The 26,006-nt window shown below is 39.3% G+C and overlaps 1 protein-coding gene across 2 annotated transcripts in view; it reads left to right on the top strand.

The window, feature by feature from the left end:
* The window catches only part of MGAT5B (alpha-1,6-mannosylglycoprotein 6-beta-N-acetylglucosaminyltransferase B), a 247,542-nt gene extending 224,697 nt beyond the window's left edge, over positions 1–22,845 (top strand). For both annotated transcript variants that reach the window (XM_070934597.1, XM_070934596.1), the window contains 3 exons: positions 12,371–12,445; positions 16,948–17,219; positions 22,647–22,845. In XM_070934597.1, the coding sequence (XP_070790698.1) occupies positions 12,371–12,445; positions 16,948–17,219; positions 22,647–22,845 (546 nt within the window). The remainder of the gene's footprint in view (positions 1–12,370; positions 12,446–16,947; positions 17,220–22,646) is intronic.
* The last annotated feature ends 3,161 nt before the right edge of the window (positions 22,846–26,006 follow it).

The raw sequence follows: 26,006 nt of genomic DNA, 5'->3' as shown, positions 1-26,006 counted from the left end.
GAGTTTAATTGTTGTTTCAAAGCTTTGAAGGTTGCAACACAATGGTTTGAATTGATAATGATGTCATGTTCAAGGAGTATCACCATTTGTGTCCTCAAAAATTATAACTACAAGTTTTTCTGCTAAAGCCTAGGTTTTGATTTTTTTTTCCCTCTGAGGGTTATGTTTTGTGATATTTTATGGACTGATGCTTCATTTCTGGGTCATAATGATGAGCCTATGTTTTGTCAGCTGTCATGATGCTATGAAGAAATTCCTCCCATTTATTCTCACAATGTGACAATGATTGCTGGCAAATTTCAACTCTTGAAACTTTCATCTCTGCAATCAGCATTTGAAAGACCCATTTTGCACAAACCTGATATTGAAGAACATCAATAATATGGCTTACATACTCCTGTGAAGTGCCAGACTTGACAGCAATTTCCATTTCACTGATCCACCAATTGTTCTTAATCAGTTCAGCAAGCTTGCTCATCTGAAACTTATTGATTGCTATCACAGGTTAGCCCCTTTCTTCTGGAACACACAAACCAGCCTTTTCATCTTTACATTTTGGGGTGCTGCAATACACAATATTCATGTTAATACAGTTATAACATTAACAACCTGCATTTGGCAGTAAATTTTAATTGGAGGGACTTCGATGCCAATCAAAAATTTAATCATGGCACATTGCTTAAAGTGTTTTGATGCAGCCTTCCTTTTCACAAACAATAGCAATATACAACAATTTCCTGACAACTATAATGAAAGAACAGCTGTTAAAGAACATGTCAGAGTTTCTAGCATGTCACTACTGCCATCTATTGGTGACCTCTGACATTGGAAGCACTGTTTCATTCAGCCTTTGTATAGCTTTTGATGTATTTTTATTGTTTTCTAAAGTTGTTTTTAATTGCTTATAAAACAAGTAAAGAGGTAGCTAAAAAAGTAGATAAAACTGTCCCAATAAAATGTTCTTTGAAGAGTTTGCCTGCCTTGGTGTTCTTATTGAATGGGATGTATTGCTTGGAACCCTCACCAGAAGAGAATAATCTCTTCTGAAGGGTTTATAATCTCATCTGCTAGATGGAATGCCCATTTTAAAAAAGGACAAGTTTTTAAAAAGAAATATAGCCATTTTCTCTATAGTTTTAATTTTTGCACACATGTATATAAGAGACAGTGCTTGCATTGTGTTATCACAATGCATTTTTTGCCATTTTGCAACATTTCTGGATTCTGCAAACTTTGTTAACTGGAATAATTTCTATGAACAGAAGAGCACAAGATGGGTATGTGATATAGCTATGATAATCACCAGAAACATATTCAAGTATTACTACCAGATTAGAATATAGTATATGTTTTTTCCCCAAATAAATTTATATTAAAAGGGAATGCTTGTAGCAGAGTCAAATAGACCTAATCCCTGCACAAATATTTCTTGGCAAAAGCATTATTCCTGATCATCTTATCCCAAATGCATGAGTGAAACCAGTTTAGGTTATTCTTGCTCTATTGGTACTAAAGTACCATTTCCCTGCATTAACTGCCAGTATCCAACAACAGCCACAAGGTCTCTAAAGCCTACAGCTCTTGGCCTAACAAAAATCGGTTTTGTGAAGTTGCTATTTTTGTACAGGGAAGCATCAAATGGCATCCTTGAGAGCTTTCTTGAAAAGCAAACAGCAGCTTTGCAGAGAGGCACCATGCCTGTAAAAAGTTAATTTACATTATGTTAATTCCAAAATTGTTCAGGAACTTCTGGTTGGCAGTTATTTACATGTTAAAGGAGAATATTTATTGGACACATACAATGGACATCCATTGACTTTGGGTTGCAATGATAATAGTTGGCCACATAGTGTAATGATGCACATATGTGGGTTTTCAACCTCTTCTAGAACTTTCCTCTTCTCTTCTGCAGCTTTCAGACCATCTTGAAATATTCTTGATGCAACCAGTTTCTGTGTAATCTTGTATCTTCTGCATTCTTCCTGGTGTTGCAATCCTTTTAATTGAATCTTAACTCATCTTTTGCACATATTTCTGATGACCCATCTGTTAACCACAGTCCCAAGAGCACCTTTTATGCTCCTATTCTTCATCCTCCCCCCACTTTCTGTTTATAAATTCAGATTGTGCTGTCAAGGCCACAGTGAAGTGTTACCTTCTCCAAAAATAATTGCTTAATTAAAAACTGACATGTTCTGTCTTCTGTTGGTCATTACAGTGTTTGAGACCTTTCCAGAACACAGTCTGTCATAAGAGTGATAGATACTTTCTCTGAGAAGAGATGGGCACAACCATCTACTGTTTCCTATGACCCAGATAGAATGACTGAATTTAGCATGAGCTGCCAAAATGTAATTTAATTCTGATGGTGGCAAGTTCTAGCTTCACACCTGGGGATAAACCAAAACAATAGCTATTAGGTGAAATTATTATGAAACTCTTAAAGAAAAATCTGTTTATCTATTCCTTGTGCTCAAAAGCTATGCAATTTGGCTACAAATCTGGTCTGTGATTTGATTTTAAGCATGATGAATGAAATAAAAATTCCTTTGTAGGGCTGCAGCATTAGGTTTCATGACACCATATGTTTTCTGCAATGACTTTATTTGAGGATGGATTGTATGACTTCATCCTAAATTACAGAGAAACTATAATAGGAAGCCTCTTCATCTTTCTCAAACTGGATTCATTGGATGTAAGATTTAATCTACTCATGATAAGATTAGATGCTATGGTGACAATACCAAAGCAATTGTTCTTCTCTGCTAGTGATATTTATCATGCATCGTTTAGCAATTGTTCAGTTACAACAATGATGAAAAAAATAACTTTGTCCCCAGTGCTTGCATTTATAATATTGACAGATCTGAAAAGAAAAGCTGAAAACATAACTACAGTCATGGTTTCACTTAGCAACCTCTTCACACTTAAGGACCATGTGGCTAATTCCAATTGTGGTCGCTAAATAAGGACTACCTGTATATAAAATACATGCAAGGAAAGATGATAAAATGCCAGGTTCCCAGATTTGTTTTGCTTCAAAATAATTATTTTGGTGGACTTGACTAAAAGACTTGATACAATTTCCCAGTTTAGGAAATTAAATATCATAATATATCTTGATATAATGGTTTATTGTCATCCTTCTTGTACAGCCAACCAAGCTACAATTATTTTCTAAAATTATTATGCCCTGGGTAATGGCATGGCATCCCTTGAATGTTTTTGTCAATTATTTTGCTTATCACATGCTTGGAACCCATAATCAAAACAGCACATTTGTGTGTCAATCATAACAGAGGCAACAGAAAAGGAGACAATGAGGATAGTATACTTCACGCCAGTATATTGTTCTAATGACTTGATGGTGGTTGACTAGTACTTTCAGTCACCAGTGGGGAAAAAGCTCCAAATGTATAATAAATCATCTTTCAAACTACTATGTCTAATTGTTGGAATACAATACCCATAATTCCCAGTCAGCATAGCCATTAAAAGTAAGATAAACATGACTAAAACTTCTGAAATGAGGTAGGTTTAGAATGGAATGGAATGGAATGGAATGAAATGGAATGGAATGGAATGGAATGGAAAGGAAAGGAAAGGAAAGAGAGAGAGAGAGAAGGAAAGAAAGAAAGAAAGAAAGAAAGAAAGAAAGAAAGAAAGAAAGAAAGAAAGAAAGAAGGGAGGGAGGGAGGGAGGGAGGGAGGGAGGGAGGGAGGGAGGAAGGAAGGAAGGAAGGAAGGAAGGAAGGAAGGAAGGAAGGAAGGAAGGAAGGAAGGAAGGAAGGAAGGAAGGAAGGAAGGAAAGATGTACTTTGACCAAGTAAATTGGAGTGCAAATCCCCATGCATCTGGGAAAGCTGTTGGGTAGCCATCCTAAATTCTGAAGTCTTCCGATCCCACATTTGTTGTGAACTTGTATGTGAAGTATGGGAAATGGAGAGAGATTATTGCTTGTGTGCTCTTCTGACTATAAATTTAATAAAACCTGTAATATCTTGAGAACATACCTCTTTGATATTAATGCCCCCTGATTTACTTAACCTTCTCTCGTTCTGATGTCCTTGTCACTATGTTTGTACATTTGTGTTGACTTTCTGTGTATTTTAAGCTAAAACTAGCTTACATCAGGCAATAATCTAGGGCGGCATCTGCCCTCTGTGGCCCTTCAAGTATTTGCAGCTACCCTTCAGTCTTCCTCCTCTGCTCTTCTTCAGGCCCTCTACCAGAAAGGAAGAAGATGATTGAAGGGCTTCTGGCATACAGCTTAAAACGGTTGAAAAGTAATTTTGTTAGCTCCAAAGCCCCAGAAGCAGAATCCCCCCCCCAACACACACTTTTTTAAATTGAATTTGAAATATGACAAATGGGTCATAGAAAAGTTAGTTCTGTAAATGAAAGTCAAGCACAATGCAGAGTTCTCCATTAGGAAGGATCTGGGTGATGACCAGGCTGCTTAAGAGCTCATAGAAGCATCCTGCAATTGCTGTCTGAAAGTAACCCAATCAAACTGGAGGCGAGTTCAATAATTCATAGGCAGTATCAACTCCTGTCATTATGTCAAAACTGATTACCATTTGCACCTGTAATTAGATATAATGGGTACAATTTCTAGCCTTGTTGAACCTTCTGCTGAGATATTTATGGCAGAAGGTTGCTAAGAGTTATCTCTCCCAGCCTTTGGAGTTTCAGTTTGATTCATTCATCAGAAGAGAAGAAATAATTCTCTCCACTGAATATATGGCTAGTCCAATAGACTGAAAATAGGTCATAAATCAGAAGACACTCTTGGCTTAGGGCCCATTTATTGCCACTGTCCAAGCACTAGGAAGAACATCACTTTATGGAGATTCAGAACTAGCAAAAAGGTGAAATATTTCCCTGAATCAAACTTGACTCCTGGTGACTTCAGTTATGGGGTTATCTTGGCAGTTTCCCATTGTCTTCTTCCAGGAGATGGGTGGATAGATTCTCTCTCTCTCTCTCCCCCTCTCACCCCCCTCTCTCTTCCTTCTTAATCCAATCTAGGCTGACTATGTGCTGTCACCTTTTGAGATGTAGGACTTGTAGTGATCTAAATATTGACTCTGTAGTTTATTCCTTGTGCATACTATAAATGCAAACATCAGTGCAAATATCTTTTTAAACAAATGCAAATATTAGTTTTGGGAAATTGAGTTCACTATTTTGAAATAGCTTCTTTTTCTGCAAAGGCAAATTTGTACTTTTCCTGGAAAAGAATTCTAAAATTTCAGAAACTGGAGAAGTAGGACATCTTTGGTTGGAATTCTATGGAAATGGACAGAAATGCCATCATGAGTTCTTTTTTTCTTGCCCACAGTGATTGCAATCAACAGTATAATTTGTACAAATGTGCAAGGACTATGCTATTTTTTTTTAATAAGTATACTCAAGCTACTTTGCAAATTGCCAGTTAATCTTTGGCCTTCTTATGAAATTAACAATATCAGAGTTGGAAGGGGCCTTGGAGATCTTCTAGTCTAGCCTTCTGCTCAAGCAGGAGACTCTATACCAGTGTTTCTCAACCTTCCTAATGCCGTGACCCTTTAATACAGTTTCTCATGTTGTGGTGGCCCCCAACCATAAAATTATTCCTAAAACCATTGAAAATATGTGTTTTCCGATGGTCTTAGGCGACCCCTGTGAAAGGGTCATTCGACCCCCAAAGGGGCTGCGACCCACAGGTTGAGAACCACTGCTCTATACCATTCTGGACAAATTGCTGTCCAGTCTCTTCTTAAAAACTTCCAGTTATGGAATACTTACAACTTTGGGGGGGGGGCAAAGTTCCATTAATTGTTCTTGCTGTTGACTAAAATTGCCATTGTTTCATTTTAAAGTGATTTTTCAATAGACCTGCAAGACTTGCCTGAATTGTCACTCACATAAGCACTTCCTGAGTAGAGTTTGACTCACAACACTCCCTTTGACAGAAGACAGGAGAGATTTATTGCCAGTATTTTACTCCTTAGAACCTGAAAATCTGATCCAGAGAGTTGGAAAACAGTTTAGAAGAAAAGGACACAACTAAAATTAGTAAGCATCTCCTTGAGTGCTCCACTTGATTTTAATTTTAAATAACAGGAAATGGATTGGTTTTGTAAGAAAAATAAGGTTTTAAATTTCCCCATTAGCCCCAAAGTTTGACCATTGGAATTGATTTGGAATTGATTCTGCAAGAAGGAAGATATGATCCAGATGGATCTTGACAGACTTGAACACTGGGCCCTATCTAACAAAATGAAATTCAATGTAGAGAAATGTAAAGTCTTACACTTAAGGAAAAAAAATCTATAGACTGGGTGAAACCAAGCTTAATGCCAGTAACTGTGAGAGGAATCTTGGAGTCTTAGTGGACAACCAGCTAAATATGAGCCAGCAGTGTGCAGCGGCAGCCAAAAAAGCCAATGCAATCCTAAATTGCATTAATAGAGGGATACAATCAAGATCAAGTGAGATACTAATACTACTCTATAAAGCTTTAGTAAGACCATACCTAGAGTACTGCATCCAGTTTTGGTCACCACACTATAAAAAGGATGTTGAGACTCTAGAAAAAGTGCAGAAAAGAGCAACCAGGATGATTAGGGGACTGGAGACTAAAACATATGAAGAACGGGACTGGGCATGTCTAGTCGAGTGAAGAGAAGAGAAGGACCAGGGGAGACATGATAACAGTCTTCCAATATTTGAGGGGCTGTCACAGAGGAAGGGGTCAAGCTATTTTCTAAAGCACCTGTAGGCCAGACAAGGAATAATGGATGGAAACTGAACAAAGAGAGATTTAATCTGGAAATAAGGAGAAATTTTCTGACAGTGAGAACAATCAACCAGTGGAACTCCTTGCCTTTGGAAGTTGTGGGAGCTTCATCACTTGAGACTTTCAAGAAGAGATTGGACTTCCATTTGTCATAAATGGTGTAGGGTCTCCTGCTTGGGCAGGGGGTTGGACTAGATGACCTACAAGGTCCCTTCCAATTCTGTTAATCTGTAATCTGATGAGAATCTGGATAAAGTCTCTGCTAGATGTTGACTTTTCCATAATTAGAGGAATTTTTACTTTTCATTAATGTTAGGAATCCAAGCCATTACTTTAATGTACCTCTCATTGAAGCAATAGCCACTGTCCCACTAAAGGCAGCCATTTTGATGCTCCCGTGGGACTCCCAGAATCCCACAGATGGATTCTGGGTAAGAATAGAAACTAACAAGAATCTCAGTGGCTAGAATCATACAATTGCTTACACTAAATTTGTTGAATGGCTACATGTTCCATGGAATCTGGGAAGGTCTGAGAAAGAAAATAATGCTTTTTAAAGAGCCTGACACTACTGCTTCTCTTTTTAAAAAGTTATAGAATGAGTCCTTGGACCATTTATCAAGCAAGTGCACTCTTTCGCAGCAGGGTTATGTCAAGGAGAGTAAAACATGAAAGAGCAGGTCTCATCACCAAACCAACCTTAAAGAATTAACCACTGCCAACCTGTCAGGATTGGAAGAGTAATCAGAGAAGAACTAGGAATTTAGCTTGGCCTCCTTCCCTCTCCCTCTTGTTTCCTAAATGAAGACCACAAAAGGTTGCCATATGTTACAGTTATGGTGAGACTCTGAGTGAACAAAGTAGGTTCAAGCATGCACAATATTTAGCATTCACATTGCTGGAAATTGGCAGGACACCAGACAGTTTTTGTATTTCTTAATGCTGTAATATTAGTTTCTCCCTCTTCTTTCTTTAGGCCTGCTGGATTTGGGAACTAAAGATATTCTCCATTTAAATGCTAATCTTTTTCTGTGACACAGATCCCTTTGTACATACAGTTTGATATTCTGGTGCAATAAAACTTAAATTGCAAATGTGAAATATCCACTGAGACTTCTCAGTGCCCCCCTCTTCCCTTTTCAACATGCTAAACAAGGAAAAAAAAGAAAATAGAAGGTTGGTGGATAGGGAAAGGAACAATTGCTGGTAAAACATGGAAATGACTGTACTTTTTCTTGGGTTATTTTCTATAGCAGGCAGGAAGATGTTTATTCAATCTTTACTCCATCTGCTCAGATGCTTCAAAGAAGACTGCCTGTCTCTATTACATTTCAGAACTGAATTGAAATGCTATGCTTGTTGTTTCAGGCTTTGTCAATGTTCTTACTATGTACAAAAGGGAAGGATGCCTTTCATGAATAAGTTCTACCCCTTGACTTCCTTCTCTTGTTCAAGTAGGATTTGAACTGTCCTACCTGAATTCCCTCTCAAGTTCAAGTAGGACATCTGGGAATAACAACTAAGGAGGCAACCTAAATGGCTTTGATGTCACTCCTGGGTCAACACCGTACCTCCCTATATTAGCTTCTGCCTTGGGGAGCGGAGCTAATTTGTCTCTGACTCAGTAGCAACACAGGAGGATTTGGAGATCCAGAGATCAGCATTGTCTTTCTTGTATCTGGCCATTTGGAGGAAGCCTTTGTCAACTTGATCATGTGGACTGAATGATCTATACCAGGGGTCTGCAACCCATATGGCTCTTTCATCCCTCTGCTGCGGCTCCCTGTCACTCAAAATATGTGTCACAACCGCCAATGTGCGACACCTGCTGGCACATGATTTATTGAGCTTTTCGACCGATTTTTTTTTTTGGAGTTCAAAATGTTTTTGTTGAATGCAAAAATAAAAATGTGTTTTCTCTGTAGCAGGTCATTGATTTTATAAATGCAACACACTATAGTTTCTTTTTATACATAGCATAAAAGTAAAAAATGATATATTCAGTGTTATCTTCATTTTAGATGTCAAAAGGGTTTTGTGACTCCTGGTGTTTTCTTTTCTGTGGGAAATGGGTCCAAATGGCTCTTTGAGTGTTTAAGGTTGCCAACCCCTGATCTATACAATGCACCTTCCTTTAAGCTTTTTGTCAGCCCTACAGGGTAAACCAGACTGAGAAACCAAAGCCACATGGGTTAGGATTACTTTTATTGTAACATCTATAGTAACAGAATCTTGGAAGTCTGACTGTACAGTCCTTCCCTCTCTTACTTTACCTTCCTGTCAACTAGGGAGGGATTTGAGATATTTTCTCAAGTTATTTTCCTGAGCTGGGCTCGTGCCCCACTTATTATTGTCTTGGAAGCAGTTGTTTCTCCTGTCCTTCTAGGCCATCCCTATTCCCTCTATACTTTCAGAGAGAGAGAGATTTTAGAGACGGCCATGTTACATTATAATGTAATCTTTCTCTTTCTCTCTAAAAGCTTATTTGCACTGTATATACCATTCTGATAGATTATATATATGTGTGTGTGTGTGTGTGTGTGTGTGTGTGTGTGTGTGTGTGTGTATAGTTAATATTTCGGGTTTCTTCCCGTGTAATTGTGGATATATCCCTAAAAGGGTAGAAGCGACGTTTCGGCAGAATCCCATCTGCCATCATCAGGCTTATGCCAGTAGTCATTTTGCACTAACTTATTAACTAATTAACTTATTAACTAACTTAATGTTAGTGCAAAATGACTACTGGCATAAGCCTGATGATGGCAGATGGGATTCTGCCGAAACGTCGCTTCTACCCTTTTAGGGATATATCCACAATTACACGGGAAGAAACCCGAAATATTAACTATACACACATACATACCCGTGAAAACTTACATAAACATATATATATATATATATATAGTGCTGCTGCAAGAAGGGATATATATATATCCCTTCTTGCAGCAGCACTGAGCACTAGGACTTGAGTAGCTTCTAAAGTTAATGTACTGTATGTTATCATTTTAATGAATACACGGTCCATGAACTCAATAACTGGCAGAGGGGTTGAACCTTATAGAAAAGATGTCTACCCATATCTGATGAGTCCCAATTGTCAGTCCGCAAGAACATAATATAGAATGAAACTGGTTGTTGTGGCCTGTTGGCCTCTGGTCCCTCCAGCAACCGAATCAGAGGAGGAGGAGGAGGGGTGGGAATCAGGGTCAGCCTCAAAGCAACCTGAGAGCTCCAAGGGGGAAGAGGGGATGGAGCTGGCAGAGAGAGAGAGAGAGAGAGAGAGAGAGAGGGAGGGGGGGGGCAGAGCCTGGGCCATCCATCAGCCCTTAGAGTCAATAGCCCGCAGATTTGGAGTGGTTGATGAGAAGAGGAGGAACAGCTGGATCCAGTGCCTGACACATGAATGCACAGAAGGCAGAGGAGAGGAGAGGAGAGCAGTGGAAATCTATGGGCTGATCCTTGGGAAGGAAGAGCCACTGCTGCTAGTGAAGCCCCACCCTAGCTCTGGGGATAGAAGGCAGGGGGCGGAGATGAATAGATGTGGCAGACAACTATTCATCTCCTGGCCGGTTGGACTTGTTAGCCTGCGGTGAGAGAGAAACTTTTTGCCAGGGCTGCTGTCGCTCCTAATAAAGGAATCTTTGAGTTAACTTCAGAGGGTTTGTCGTGTTTGGGGAGCTGGGTCAGAACACTGCTCTTATATCACTGCCTTGAAGAGTACCTAAGTTGCAGAATTCTGATGATTGGTTTGTGAGTTGAAGTGATGGTTGCATGGAAGTTTTCTTGAGCATCACAATTTCAGCTTCTTGGTTCCCAATGTAAAGCGTTCTACTTAACCTGAAAGTACGATACTTTTATAGAGTGATAGGCTTGATGTACTTTAGTAGCTTCCAGGCAGGATCCTTAATCAGTAATCACTCTGCTTCAGTCCCTGAATTTCATGAGAAAGGAGGTGCCCATCTGAAACCCTTCCATATTTTCTCATTGTTTTGTTTTTTGTTTTTGTTTCTTCTTTCTTATCAAAGAGAAAAGCCAATGAAAATAAGCAAAGCAGAATATCTGAGCAAAGGCTTGTAAACGGTAGTCCTGAGGACCCTACTTTTGGTGTCACCTTCTCAAAAGCCCCGTGAACAGACCTTCCTCTCAGGACAATGTGCTGAGTAATTCAATGGAAAAATCAACAGAATTATTAAGTGCTTAGTCAGGATCTGAGGACTCCTCAGAAGGACCTACTCCAAGTTTATATTTTGAAAATAAAATGAGAAGCAATAGGTAGGAAGAGTCAAGAAGCTCTCAGATCAAAAATCATGACAGGGGGCATCCATCTTGCGGTCATTTCTCACTAATAAACTATTTAAAGACTCAAATATCCTTAGGGTCAAAGGATTCATAGTTAGACTAGTATTTTTTAGAAGCCCAGAATTAACCAAAGCATTCAGCAAGCCTTGGATACAATAAAGAATACCATCCACTTTTATTTCGATATATAGAATATATACAATACATATATTTTGATTTTGTTTTTCTTTGCTGGCATATTTTTATCAGCTTTGATCTTTATTTTCTTTTTTTTAATAAAGGGAAAGGAGAAAGAGGAAAGATAAGCTCATTAGAACCACTGATCCTAGTGAATCTGTTTGTTGTTGGCCTTCTTGCCATACAGGGAGACACTTCATCTAATTGTTTGCTGGTAGCAGATGGATGCAAGCATCTGCTGTCATTGCCATCATGAGTATATTTGACAGATCCAACAGGAGGCTTGCTGGTATTTCTGTGAAGGAAGAGAAGAGGGGAGGGAGGGAAACTGTTTGCTAAGGCTTGCTAAAATGTAAGCTTGAAACTCAATAGTCTTCATATTCCAGACCCAGCAGAATGTGCCAGCAGTCTAATACACAGTCGGCATCAATGGTTTTGATCAGAACATATTGGTGAACAGATCTGAAGAATCTTTGCATCTCAGCAGATGGACACATGTAATTGCAAAATCTGGGACTTGATCAATACACTAATTTCATCAGATTTCTGAAAATCTCTCAAATGCAAAGCTGCCTTTGTAGTTTTGCACGAGAACCTGCATGAGAACTAGGTGGTGGCTCCAGGCAATGGAGACTACATTTTTGTTGTTTGTGCAGTGTGCTTTGTCTATGCCAAAGAGTATTTGCTTGGACAGCATACCATCCTGAAATGAACAGGAGCCTAAGTTCACTTGCTGAAATTCTAAGACTTGCATTAAAAGGCAATTCAATCCAATTACTGACCCAATATATATAAATGTTAAGTAGCTTTACATTGTAGATCAAATAGTTTTATAAGCATGGCCAAAACCTGTTTAAAGGCCTGTTTAAAGGTAAAAGAGGATGAAGATGACATTTTCACTCTTAACTATGAAAAAAGGTAAGTTCTTACAGAAAAGATTGTAAATGCAGCCAAACTTGCTTATTTGTACTACAATTTCTTCATATGGAAAGCTAGACATTCTATCATAATGGCAGAATACCACATTTTTCACAACTTTTTCACAGAAATAGGAAGTAGTCTTATTCTACGTTCATTCATGCCCATATTTCTTCCCTCTCTGTTCCTCTAGGTTGATCCTTACTTGCCCTATGAATACACATCCGAAGGAATGCTAGAGCGGATTCATGCCTACATTCAAAACCAGGTAACTTTTCTTCCCCTTCTTTCTGACTCAACCCAGCAAATAGGAATATTCTAGAACCATTAATTTTGTTTATGTAGTATAAAATAACTCTAATCAACCTAATTCTTTCCATTGTGCTGGACTAGAATTCCCACCTTCCCCAGCTAGCACAGCCTTCAGATACTTAAATATTACTAACATCTACTAAAGTAAGCAAGGCCAAATTTTGAGTCCTATTTTGTCTGGGGGAGCCAAGTATTTTAAGAGAGAAATGAGGAACCTATTTCTCTTTTAACAGATTGTTGAAAACTATGGCCCTGAATACTCCAGCGGTATCTTGACGTCATAGGCCATGTCCCTAGTACTGTACTTTTGGAGACAAAATAATTCTAAATAATAATGACAATAAAAATCAAAGCAATACAGTTGCTCACTTCACATCACATGAAGTGTTAATACCACTTTATAATGCCTTGGTAAGGCCACATTTGGAATACTGCATCCGGTTATGGTTGCCATGATGTAAAAAAAATGTTGAGACTCTAGAAAGAGGGCAGAGAAGAGCAACAAGGATGATTAGGGGGCTGGAGGCTAAAACATAAAAAACGGTTGCTGGAACTAGATATGTCTAGTTTGATGAAAAGAAGGACTAACATGATAGCAGTGTTCCAATATCTCAAGGGCTGCCACAAAGAGTCAATCTATTCTCCAAAGCACCTGAGGGCAGGACAAAAAACAATGGGTGGAAACTAATCAAGGAGAGAAGCAACCTAGAACTAAGGAGAAATTTCCTGACAGAACAATTAATCAGTGGAAGAACTTGCCTCCAGAAGTTGTAGGTGCTCCAACATTGGAAGTTTTTAAGAAGAGATTGGATAACCATTTATCTGAAATGGTATAGGGTTTCCTGCCTAAGCAAGGGGTTGGACTAGAAGACCTCCAAGGTCCCTTCCAACTCTGTTATTTTATTTTATTCTATTCTACCTCTCTTAGTGGGCGACTGTGGAAAGGGAGTTTTTTCTTCCCTTCTTTTGAGGCTCCAGAAGTTGAAAAATAAAAATATGGAGAAGGAATCTGGAAGAAATCCCTACATGAAATATTTTGATTTTCCAAACGATCAGTAAAATTGAATCCCTTTCCTGCCAATTCTTGGCCATTTTGGAAACTTTGAGCAATTAAAATGAGAAAATTCTATTTTAAACATATATTTTCTCTCAAGCTTTTTTTTCAGAAACATGTTTAATCTATTCCTGTATAATTTGGTTCTCTCTACCCACAGTTAATGACAGTTACTATTTTCAACACTTTTTTTTTTTGCTAATTGGAAAAATGAAGCGCTTTGATATGACAGAGAGTACCAGCACACTGTTCCATTTTTAATCCTTGAAATAATATGATTATCATTGGAATAAAAAATAAGGGTGTAACCTAGCACCCTTTTGTGTACAGAAAGCAGAGTGTAAAGTTTTCTCCCTTATTCCATGATCATGTCAATATTATGGGAAAGTGTTTTGTGCCTCAAGGAGGGAAAAGTCTATTCTGGAATAGCAACTTCAGCAGCAACTTCAGCAGAGGATAAATAGATCTAACAAGACATCTTAGATCCATAATTTTGAGTAATTTCAGTTGATTTTAGATATAATTAAAGACTGCTTTAAAAAACTGGCCGCCAAATATTCACCACATCACATCACAAGGTTGACACCAATCTATTAAAAAGCCACTGCCAGTGATCCTAGAATTCAGTTCTTAACTTCATCTTTTAACAGGCACATGAGGTTTCTGAAAGTGGTTATAAACTCCATTTAACAAATCTGTATTTCTCTATCTACTTACCTAGCAGTAATACCTATGAACTCTGTGGCACTTACCTATGGGAGGATATGGATAAGACTGACTCTATTAAATAACAGGATTAACAGAATTTAAGTACTTCCTTTTGCATAAAAGCAAGGGTGGTTTTGTTGGCCATAAGAAACAGGCTGTATTGCAGTTGCAGGCAAAAACGTGGGCACCTCTGGTCAAATTGTATCCTTCAAAGATTCCTCAGTGAACAGAGGCAGCACTGCCGCATGTAACAATTTACTCATGGCATATTTCTGCAAATTTTAATGCACATTTCATATTTATGTGCAGTTATTCCTATAAAATAGGAAAACAGAAGACATGGCAGGTGGAAAACTCTGGACACCCTTCCATTCAGCACTTTGTAACACTTTCTTTGGCAAAAAATAACAGCTTCCACAATTTCCTTTAGCTAACTAAAAGTCCTTCTGTTCCTAATTTAAAAGTTTTTTTTCCCTCTACTTTTCCTTGCAGAACACTTCTACTTCAGAAATATTGTTAGATCTCCTTGTATGCAACAGATGTTTGAGCTCTCCCACAGATTTTTGATAAGGCTTAAGCCTGATGGAACTGTGATGGCCATTCCAAACATTATTTTAATGGTTGTCTAGGAGGTTTTTTTGTTGAAACTTTTTGCCATTTTTTTCTCCAAATGCATGTTCTTTGACCTAACCATTCAGATATTACTGTATTTCAACAATCCAAGGCACTTTTTTCTAAAATATTTTATCAAGATTTTCTTTTGCATACTAGATGATGAGAGGTTGGAGAAAAGATTTCCTTCTGATTTATGCCCCATGCACAGTATAAGCAATGTCATTCTGTGGACAAGTGGACAACCACTCCAACCTCAGCTAAACATTTTGGCTGGTTATTTGCAGTGACCTACAGCCAGTGGTGGGTTCCTCCCGGTTCAGCCCGGTTCCGCAGAACTGGTAGCAGTGACGATATGATGTCACCGAACTGGTTCTGCCCCCCCACCCCACGTTATTCTTACCTTTTATTTGGCCCCACCCCCAATCTATTGCTGCCTCCTGAGTCTCAGCTGATGGGCTATAAGGAAAAAAACTGTTTAAACTCTTGCCACAGGGCTTCAAAGGGCCGCTCTACAGCTGATCAGTGGTAAAAGGCAGTTTGGTGGTAGACCTGTGCCTCCAAAAACAAATGAGTAGACCAGTGCCTGCAAAAATAAATGGGTAGACCAGTGCCTGCAAAAATACATGAGTAGACCGGTGCCTGCAAAAACAAATGGGTAGACCGGTAGAGCTCTGAAAGCATTTAAAAGCCTGGTAGACCAGTACCTCTGCTAAATCCTAAAGAATTGTCACATGACCATCAGGCCACACCCACAAAATAAGCCACACCCACAGAACCGGTAGTAAAAAAAATTAGAACCCACCCCTGCAGGTTTTGTGTTGCAGATCTGATCTGCTTCAAGACAGTTCTGGTAAAGATAAGTTTTTTCTTGGTCTTCTGGATTTTGCCTTGACTTTAATAGTTACAGCATGTAACTTCCATTCCTTATCAAAATATTTTTCAATTACTAGAAATTACTAGCTGGAGGCATATAGTTTTCTCTGGTTTTGGTACTTTAATTTTTAAATGCTTATACAGCTGGCTAGAGGAGCTCATTTTGCTGAAAGTAGATAGAACAACAGTCACAAACTCAAAGATTAGAAGAATCTGAATATTTATTTACCTGTAGAATCATTTAGTCACCAGTGGCTAAATATAGAGTTCAGATAATCAGTGTTTTCTGTATTTATTTATATCCTGCCTTTAATAATTTTACAAATAACACAATACTCCTTCCTCCTCCCACTTTCCCCACGACAACAACTCTGTGAGGTAGATTGGGCTGAGAGAGAGAGTGAGTGACCTGGGAAAAAAGTGGCACTAAATCAATGGGGAAAGTATTTAAATGTCTATGCTTGCCATGCTTACTGTTTTCTTATTTTGCATCTCTGAACAACAATGCATTAATAGTAAGTATGCATTCAATTTTGGAGAAAGAAAGTTGTATTTAACTAGTACGATATAGAGGTTGTGTCAGCCTCTATTCATGTAGAGATCCATTGTAACAAACAATGGAATGAGGGAGACTACAATGAGGGAGACATGCAGCTGCAGAGTAATTACTTTTATTAGGCCAGTTCAAGATCAGAAAGCAATATGTAAGCTTATATGTACGCCAGAATTTTGCACCCAGCAAGTTGATAACCAAAAAAGGGGTGGGGAAAAAAAGAAAGTGATATTAAAACTATGGCGTCTGAATTTAGTTGCAGTCTTAAGAGAATATGGGGTGTGGTGTGTTGATATTCAAATTTGTCCTTGGCATAATCTGGCATTTTCTGGGTGTGTTGGGATTACAGTTTCCAGGATTCTCAGGCAATATGCTGGCTAGTAATTGTGGGAGTTATAACCAGTAGTGGGATTCATCCAGTTCGCACCACTTCGGGAGAACCGGTTTTTAACTTTCTGAGCAGTTTGGCAAACTGGTTGTTGGAAGAAATCATTAGGGCAGAGAACCAGTTGTTAAATTATTTGAATCCCACCACTGGTTATAACCAAAAATATCTGGAAAGCACAGGGAAAATCAGATCAGGTGATATATTTGCAGCACTGTCTTTTGAAGTGTCTGTGTAACAAATGCTTCTTTCCCCCTCCCAATTGGATAGGATTTCTGTGCTACTGCTGCTCTACCAGACAAGTCCAGCAGCCCGACTATGCAAAGCTCTCTCACTCCTTTCATCCTGCAACCCAATTCAACTGCCCTGGTATGGTCTCATAATGTAACCAGCAGCCATCTTCCAGCTTGGCCCCCAGTCAAGTCCCTGCAGGTGTGGCTATCTGAGACTGGACAAGCATGCACCAGAACTTGTCAGCAGCACAATTTAGTCTGTGAGCCTGAGTTTTTCAAGTTCCTGAACAAAAAAGAAGTATTCCAGCAGTAAGTTGGCAAGCTTTCTTTTGTTTTTCCCTTATTCTCCCAACCAAGGAAGTTCTCCTCTTCTTTATCGAACTTTAAAGATGTAAAATCCCAATGCAGGCTTTGGAAGTTGATTTGGGAGAAGCAGTAAAGGTCAGCTTACTACCATTATCTCTACCAGTGGTGGGTTTCTACTGGTTCGCCCCAGTTTAGGCAAACTGGTAGTGACTGCAGCGGGAGGCTCCGCCCACCCGCCCAGACGTCATCATAGATGCTCTGCGCATGAGCAGAAGTGTCGCACGCGATTCCGAACCAGTAGCGAAGGCAAGTGGAACCCACTACTGATCTGTACCGATGCTGAGTTTTGACATTTAGGCAAGACTATTGAAAATTTATGTTTTGTATCCCAGATGAAATCTTATGGCAAATTTGAAGAGGGTGGCGTGTTAAGCTTTTCACAGTTTCAGATTGCTGTTTCAAAACTTGCACTGTAATGCCTGAGACTGAAATTTGCAGATGACTTTGTTTCATAGGGAGATGTAGAAATTCTGTTGGGGTGGTGGTGGTAGAGGAGGGGAATCTGTTGAATATGAATCAAATGTTAATATTTTAATTACTCTGCCATATTTAATTGATAATACCAAGAAAGAAGCATTACACAAAGTTTTATGCTGTCCTTCTCCAATCTTTTCCTCTCAGATCTGTTGAAATGACCACTCCCAGAATTCTGCAACTATCAATATTGATTGTCTCAAAATATCTAGGGAGCCAAAGTTTGGGGAAGGCTAAGTAGGAGATATCAGTCCCTGTTTCAGGAATAAGGAGTCCCTAATATTTGAAATATGGCAGAACTACAACTCTTAGCCTCTCTCAGTGTTGGAAATGCTTATTGATGCTGTTAGTAATTGCAGTTCAGCTACAGTTCTAAAACAATGTTTCTCCATATCTGCCCTAATTCAAAAGCTGTTTTGCTCTCTTGAGCCAATTAGCTTAGGGATAGGCAACATCGCTTAAACTTATATACTGCTTCATGATGTTTTACAGCCCTCTCTAAGTGGTTTCCAGAGTCAGAATATTGCCCCCAATAATCTGGGTACTCATTTTATCTCAGAAGGATGGAAGGCTGAATCAACCTTGAGCTGGTGAGGATCGAACTGCTGGCAGTCAGCAGATTTAGCCTGCAATACTGCATTCTAACCATTGTGCCATCATAGTTCTTAACTCTTCAAGTTAGTCTTGAATTAATGGGCACATTTTTCAGTGGTTTTATATTTTTGCTGCCACGTTATTTACTAAAAGTACTAAAATAACATGGCAATGTCAACAAAATGAAACCCCTTTCTAATGTCATGAAAAATTATTGTAGTAACCAGGGATAAGTTCTCTATGGAAAAAACGTAAGTTCTGTTCAGTTCTGGTACTCCAAATATAGCTCTCTGGCTTCAGCAACAGTTTAAAGAAATCATATCCCTTCATTCTATCTTAGAGCCATGTGCATATTTACTTCTAGCTGCATCTGACTCACAGTTTGCAGCCAGTAGAGCACAGTATAGATCTCACAAGCCTCTCTCATAGTCCAGAGACTTTAGCTGTTCATTTCCTGCTTTAAAAGGGGTCCCCCCCCCAATGTCTCCCTGACATTTGTTTAGTGTCCTTTGCACACTAAAGTAGACACAGTAGACAAATATATACATATACATATATATACATATATATATACATATATATATATATATATATATATATATATATATATATATATATACATAGACTAAGCTGAGCACAACCAAGCCCCCACCCAAACAGAACACAACCCCAGCCAATCAGAGCACAGCCAAGCCCCTAACCAATCAGAACACACCTCCACCCAATCAGAACACAGCCAAGTTCCCACCCAATCAGCTCACACCTCCACTAGCAGTTAAAAGGAAGAGACAGCTGCGATCTCACATTGCTCCTGGAAGCACGAAGCCGAGAACACCAGCCTGAAGATGACGAATGAGACTTCGTCGAAACGTCGCCAAGACACTTCCAATTTTACGTGGGAGAAGACCCGAATAACCAAAGACCTACATATATATATATATATATATATATATATATATATATATATATATATATATATATATATATATATATATATATATTTGGACAGACCTTCCAGGCATATTGAGCATGAATAGCTTTAGGCAGCTGAAAAGATGCTGGGTTTTTGAGGCACCATTATTCTCTTCTCATCTCCTTCCCTTTTTATCCCTCTGTCTGTGAGCATGCATTTGGAATACACAGGCACTGACATTTTAATAGAACATAAATCTGCCACCCAGCTCCATACATAGCTCTGGACAATTAAAATGGGTGCATTATCATTTTTGTCACGGCGGCCAAGCCGGCAATTTGAGTCCGAGTGACATTTTTATAAGATAAATAAGAGCCGGAGTTCAGATTCGACTTGCTAAGCTCTTTTAGCTTCTTAAAATTCAACCATTTTAGAGAAATTGCTAGTTCAGAATCACTAGTTCAAATCATAGTTTATTAAAGAGATGGCAGGCCATTTACTGAGTAGCAAGGCAAAGCTAGAACAGAGGCTGCAACATGGGACCTTTCAGATAGTCTGAACTTCAGTTCCCATCAACCCTTGACAGCCAAGTCAATGACAAATAGTTGTGGAAGTTGTACTTTAAAAGAACCAGATGGCTCCAAATTGTCAGCTAAGGATATATTACTTGATAACTTTCACCGAAGTCCAGAGAGAAAACACCAAGTATTACTATTAGAGACTCAGCATGATGAGAGGTTAAGATATTGGATTAGACTAGATAGACTCAGCTTCTGGACCACCCTCAGCCATAGAAGCTCATTGGAGGACTTTGGACCACTTTCTCTCCCTCTGCTAGGTTGTAGCTGTAAGGAAAAATAAGAGGAGGGAAAGGGTTGTATGCTGCCTGAAGCTCCTGAATGAAAGATGAGTTATAAATGTAATAAATACATAGGATATTGATGGCTTTTTCAAAACATTGCTCTCCTTGTATATTCATTCATCCCTTTCTGCTTATTTGATGCTAATAGTATAGTCAGCTGCGATCATCTTCTATATTATGGATTCCCAGAGTATCCACAGGAATCAGGAGGAAGGAAAAAATGGATCCTTGTTTTTTTAAATTAATTCTGAAAAGATCATTATGATTATGATTGGAAGAACATGGATTAGGAATCTGTGTCTAAAAGCTGTTCAGACTCATAGAGATAGAGTGAATGGAAATGTTTATTTTTAAAATCAATTACTACTTTGAAAAGCACCTACTATGAGGTAAAGTACAGATTCTGGGGAACATTCATTACATTGGCCTCTTTATGGTTGCTGGCATTATCTATCACATATTACTTTAATCTAGATTTTCCCAACAAAGGTTTTTCTGATATGTCAGGCAACAGAGGCAGGGGGGCAGAGGTCGTCCCCGAGGCCCCTCGTATGTGGGGTGCCACAAGGGTCGGTCCTCTTGCCCCTTCTGTTCAACATTTATGTAAAGCCGCTGGGCGAGATCATCCGTGGTTTCGGGGTGAAGTTCCATCAGTATGCTGATGATACTCAGTTGTACATCTCTACCCCAGACCACCCCAACGATGCCCTTGAAGTGATGTCCCGGTGTCTGGAGGCCGTGCGGATCTGGATGGGGAGGAACAGGCTCAGGCTCAACCCATCCAAGATCGAGTGGCTGTGGTTTCCGACGTCCCGATATAGTCAGTTGACGCCATCGCTGACTATTGGGGGCGAATCGCTGGCCCCTACGGAGAGGGCTCGCAACTTGGGTGTCCTCCTGGATTCACGGCTGTCTTTAGAAGAGCACTTGACGGCCGTGACCGGGAGGATTTTTCATCAGGTTCGCCTGATCCACCAGTTGCGTCCCTTTCTGGATCGGGACTCCCTACACACAGTCATTCATGCCCTCGTCACCTCCCGCCTGGACTATTGTAATGCTCTCTACATGGGGCTCCCCTTGAGGAGCACGCGGAGGCTCCAACTGGCGCAGAGTGCGGCCGCACGGATGGTAATGGGAGCGACATGGCGCTCCCGTGTAACACCTCTCCTGCGCGAGCTGCACTGGCTCCCGGTGATCTTCCATGTGCGCTTCAAGGTTTTGGTTACCACCTTTAAAGCGCTCCATGGCTTAGGACCTGGTTATTTACGGGACCACCTACTACCACAAATAGCCTCCCACCAGCCGGTACGCTCTCATAGAGAGGGTCTCCTCCGGGTGCCATCAGCCAAGCAGTGTCGACTGGCGGCCCCCAGGGGGAGGGCCTTCTCTGTGGGGGCACCCACTATCTGGAACGAGCTCCCCCCGGAGATACGGAGGATCCCGGATCTGCGCACCTTCCGCCATGCTCTTAAGACCCTCTTATTCCAGCAAGCCGGCCTGGCCTAATTTTTTCTCCCCTTTCTTTTAAATTTTAAATTGAAATTTTAATTTGTTTTAAATTTATTGGGATTTTAATTGTCGTGGGCCAATATTATTTAATTTGGTTTTAAATTGTTTTTAACTTTTGTATTCTGTATTTTATCCTGTGCCTGTTCACCACCCTGAGTCCTTCGGGAGTAGGGCGGTATACAAATTTAATAAAACTAAACTAAACTAAACAGTGCCAATTATTTCCATCCAGAATGCTAGGTAGATTGATGGAAGCTGAAGTCCAGCACATCTAGAGGGATTCACCATTGGAGGACTGTGAATTAAGCATCTATAAATTAGATCAAGAACATTTTTGCTGCCAATTTAAATTTATGTGTCATTTCATTACTGGTTAGCCATGAGATGTTCTACAAACAGATCGAGAGATAACTGGACATATGGTTACACAATTAAAGCAAATTTTGTCAAAGAACAAGAAACATTCAAGAAAAAAATAACAAACACAATGATACCATGTACTTTCTGAGAGACATTTCACCAGGTTAGAAGAGAGTTTAACCCTTTGACTCCATGAAATTCTTCTGTTTCTTATTTTCCTCACTGAAATTAAAAGTAGGTCTTTTATGTAACTCTTTTCTCTGCTGGGCTAAGAGCAGTTTGGTTTTGCATATGTGTAAATATCAGTGACACTGATTGTAAAAACTCACTGTTCAAATGAAATCTCTGTAGAATTTTTTTTTTTAATCCATCCAGTTGTGGATTTACCAACATCATTCAATTTGGCCTTCAGGAGATATCTACAAGCATAAGATTATAACCCCTTAAAACAATATGCATCACACAGATATGTTCATCAAAGAGAGCATATCTGTATGTTCTCATTCTCTGTGCTTTAAATTGCGTTAATAACTCTGTGTTTATTGCTAGGTAAAGTGTTAAATGGTCTTTAATACTGCTTCCATGGAGATGACATCTCAAGAGCCATGCTAACTCTACCATGACAAAGTTCTTACTGAGTCTTTCCTTCACTTTCTAGGCTCAACATTGTTTGTGATAGCACAGAGTCTGAGATGAATCACCTTTATCCAGCTGTGGCTGAAAATGTCCGGGAATGCTACCTTCAGAAGGATCATCTGTTATTCAGCTGTGCTGGATGCAATACCAAGTACCAGCGCCTCTGCCCATGCCGTGATTACCAGAAGGGACAGGTGGCACTCTGCAGGGACTGTTTGTGACTTCACTGAGGCAAGTGTGTGGTGACATATCATATGCACTGAGTGACTTTTTTTTTTTCATAAACTCTTCTGCAATAGTCAAGAAGGATCTGGAATTCAAGACAATTCCAAGAAGGAACTTATTTTTGGAGACTTGCAAAAACACTTGGATGCCAATGATGTTGGTTTGTCTGCCATTCAAGGATGAATAACTCTTTTAATGTTCCTTTACAACAATTCTTCTACCACACCCAAAATCATTCGGCACCCCTGAAGGAACTTAGAAGACCAAGCTGAAATTTTTCAGAAAGCAAAGCACCTCTTTAGTATCTCATCTTCCTGAAACATTATTTTTTATGAGGAAAATAAGTTCAAATTAAAGCAGGAAAGTCATGAAATAGTTTGTGTTTGTGTGCGTGCGTTTTTATTACTATTTTTAAAAAGTGTCATGTCTTCAAAATGCTTGGTCTCTTTGGAAAGAGTTAATCTTTGTAGGAGTGTGGACTAAACAATGGGGCATTCACCCAGTGATGTTGCTTTGAATAACATCTGTCACAATCTCTGATAATTGGTCATGTTATCTCAGGTTTATGAAAGTTGCAATTCCAAACTTCTGGTTATTGCCTAACCCTGTGATAAAAGATGACATGGGATGAAAAAGAAAAGAATAAGGAGTACTTGCCAAGAGATGTAGTGCAGCATGTCATTCATTGTCATAGCTTTGTCTGAAATGGTATAGGGTTTCCTGCCTAAGCAGGGGGTTGGACTAGAAGACCTTCAAGGTCCCTTCCAACTCTGTTATTCTATTATTCTATTCTATTCTATTCTATTCTATTCTATTCTATTCTATTCTATTCTATTCTACTCTACTCTACTCTACTCTACTCTACTCTACTCTACTCTACTCTACTCTACTCTATTCTGATTTCTGGGTCATTTTTGCTGCAAGGCAGACCTCCAGGGCAGACTCATGCCTATCAGGATTTAATATCTGCCACTGGAAGTTCAAAAACTGACAATGGCATTGTTGGTTTAGGGATGGGCCCTCAATATTTTCCTCACTGTCATTCTGAGTTAGACAGATCTTGCAGGGGTGGGTGGGATTTGTTTGATTTTTATTTCAGTATGAAGGTTACCTGTTCATTCTCTGTTCCATAAAATAGAACAGAGTTACATGCCACTATCAGTGCCAGTAATGTGTACCTATCAGTATACATTTATGAATTGCAAACTGCATTGCAACATTCCAGGCATCTGAGATTAGGCACTTAATATTAAAGAGTGCAAAAATGCAATATAATAAGACAGCAATAGAGAAAAGTAGTATTACAGAAAAGTACACACCAACATGCAACTATGCATGTTATGAAAAAGCCCATACAAAATGTATGAGGACAAAGGCACATAAAATGTGTGTTGGAAGAAACATCCCTCTAGGTTCTGCTCCAAGTGGGGAAAACAGACACTGGAAACATGGAGACTGCTTGGAAAGATGGTTTAATGGTGGACAGGATCACATGGCTTGAGTTCCTGAACAGAAAAGGGCAGATACAGTAAATCCTCGGGTTTTTATGCTCTCTCTGGCTCTGCATTTCTTGGGGCCCCGAAAGAGTATCCTGATTGGTTGTCAGACTCCCAGGGGGTGGGGGCCTTGCTGGCTGATGGTCACATGTGCTTCCCAGGTCACATGTGGTGAGTTTCTGCTACTATTGTGTAGAGGGCTAATCCTATCTTTGGCAATTCCTACTATGGCTCTGCCTGAAGGAGGCAGATCTTTGTTATGTAGAATAGACTGGCCCAGGCCTTAATGGCCCATTGACAAAGGGTGGGGGGCAGGAAGGTGGGAGCTGCTTTGTCTGTAAAATATGCTTCTCCCAGGGAAATATAATATTCTGCCTTTTTCATATTTCCTAAAATATTTCACTCTTCCAGGAAAGGGGTGGGTGCTAACTTCCTACAATGTGTATGTAACTTCAGGTGGCTTGCAGGGAAAAAAAGAGACTAGACTGAAGAAATTTATAGTGGAAAGATGAGAAAATAAGTGAATTTTCTAGTTTCAATTATCTTTGGCTTTTAAGCCTAACAGGAATGGTGGTCATTGTGTTCAGTTTACAGACTGAGACCTCTTGGTTTCAAAATGACTAGGAATCCTATCATTAATTACACTCATGTGCCATTCATTCATAGAGATAGTAGGTAAGTAAACCTTTATTGTGTTCTTTGACCAACATAGGAAAGGGAGGGGAAAAAATTAAAGGTATCAAAGAAATGTAGTTGGGACAATATTTTTTACTTTACTCTTGTAGTAACAACATTACACAATGGGTAATGGCAGTTTTATAGTCTGCTATACATAAAAGGAATGCATAACCCCAGGGATGAAATGCTACTGGTTTGCCCCAGTTCAGGCAAACCAGAAGTGATAAAAACTACCGGTTTGGGCAAACCAGTAGTAAAAAAAAAGCTACCAGTTCAGTCGAACCGGTAGATTAAAAAAGCTACTGGTTCCTTTGAACCGGTATTTCCAAAGATCAGCTGTGCCGCGCAGTTTAGCTTTGCTAGAAAGCAGGAAATCCTGCTTTCTAGCAAAGCTAAATTGTGCGGCACAGCTGATCCTCCCCCTCGCTGTTCTACTTACCTTCCCAAGCCTCCTTTTGTTTTGCACTACACATGCGCGGCCAGCGAACTGGTAGCAAACCAGTTCAGATTTCACCACTGGTCACCACCCTTCAAACATACCATGTATGCCATGCCAATCTTATACTGTAAATGAGTAACACAACAACTTGCTACATAAAGTGCCAGGCTTCCTTATAGACAAGCTCACATTTTCTTCTGCTGTTAAGTGGTTGTAAAATTTCTGTAAGACTTTTAGACAGGAAAAGAAAGTGTTCAAATCTCCAGACTGGGTTAGAAGCAGGATGATTTTTTAAAAAAAATCAGATTTTTTTTTAATTTAAATCGGATTTTTTTTAATTTAAATTGGATTTTTATTTATTTTTATTAAATTTATTTTAATAAAATGCTTTTGGAGTAAAAATCTATCTAAAGATAGTTTTCTATTTAAGATACATTAATAATTTAGTTTATTCAGCATGAAATGGAGCTTAGTTATGTAGCACGAGGCTATATATTCTGCAATATTAGGACTGTCGGTGAGTCAACAGCGGGTCAGAGGAGGA

The sequence above is a fragment of the Pituophis catenifer genome, unplaced genomic scaffold, assembly GCF_029215685.1.
Source record: "Pituophis catenifer annectens isolate HBS135680 unplaced genomic scaffold, rPitCat1.0.hap2 SCAF_2, whole genome shotgun sequence".
Classification (NCBI taxonomy): domain Eukaryota; kingdom Metazoa; phylum Chordata; class Lepidosauria; order Squamata; family Colubridae; genus Pituophis; species Pituophis catenifer.
Note: the sequence above shows the minus strand (reverse complement) of the source record. Positions and strands in the feature narration are given on the sequence as shown.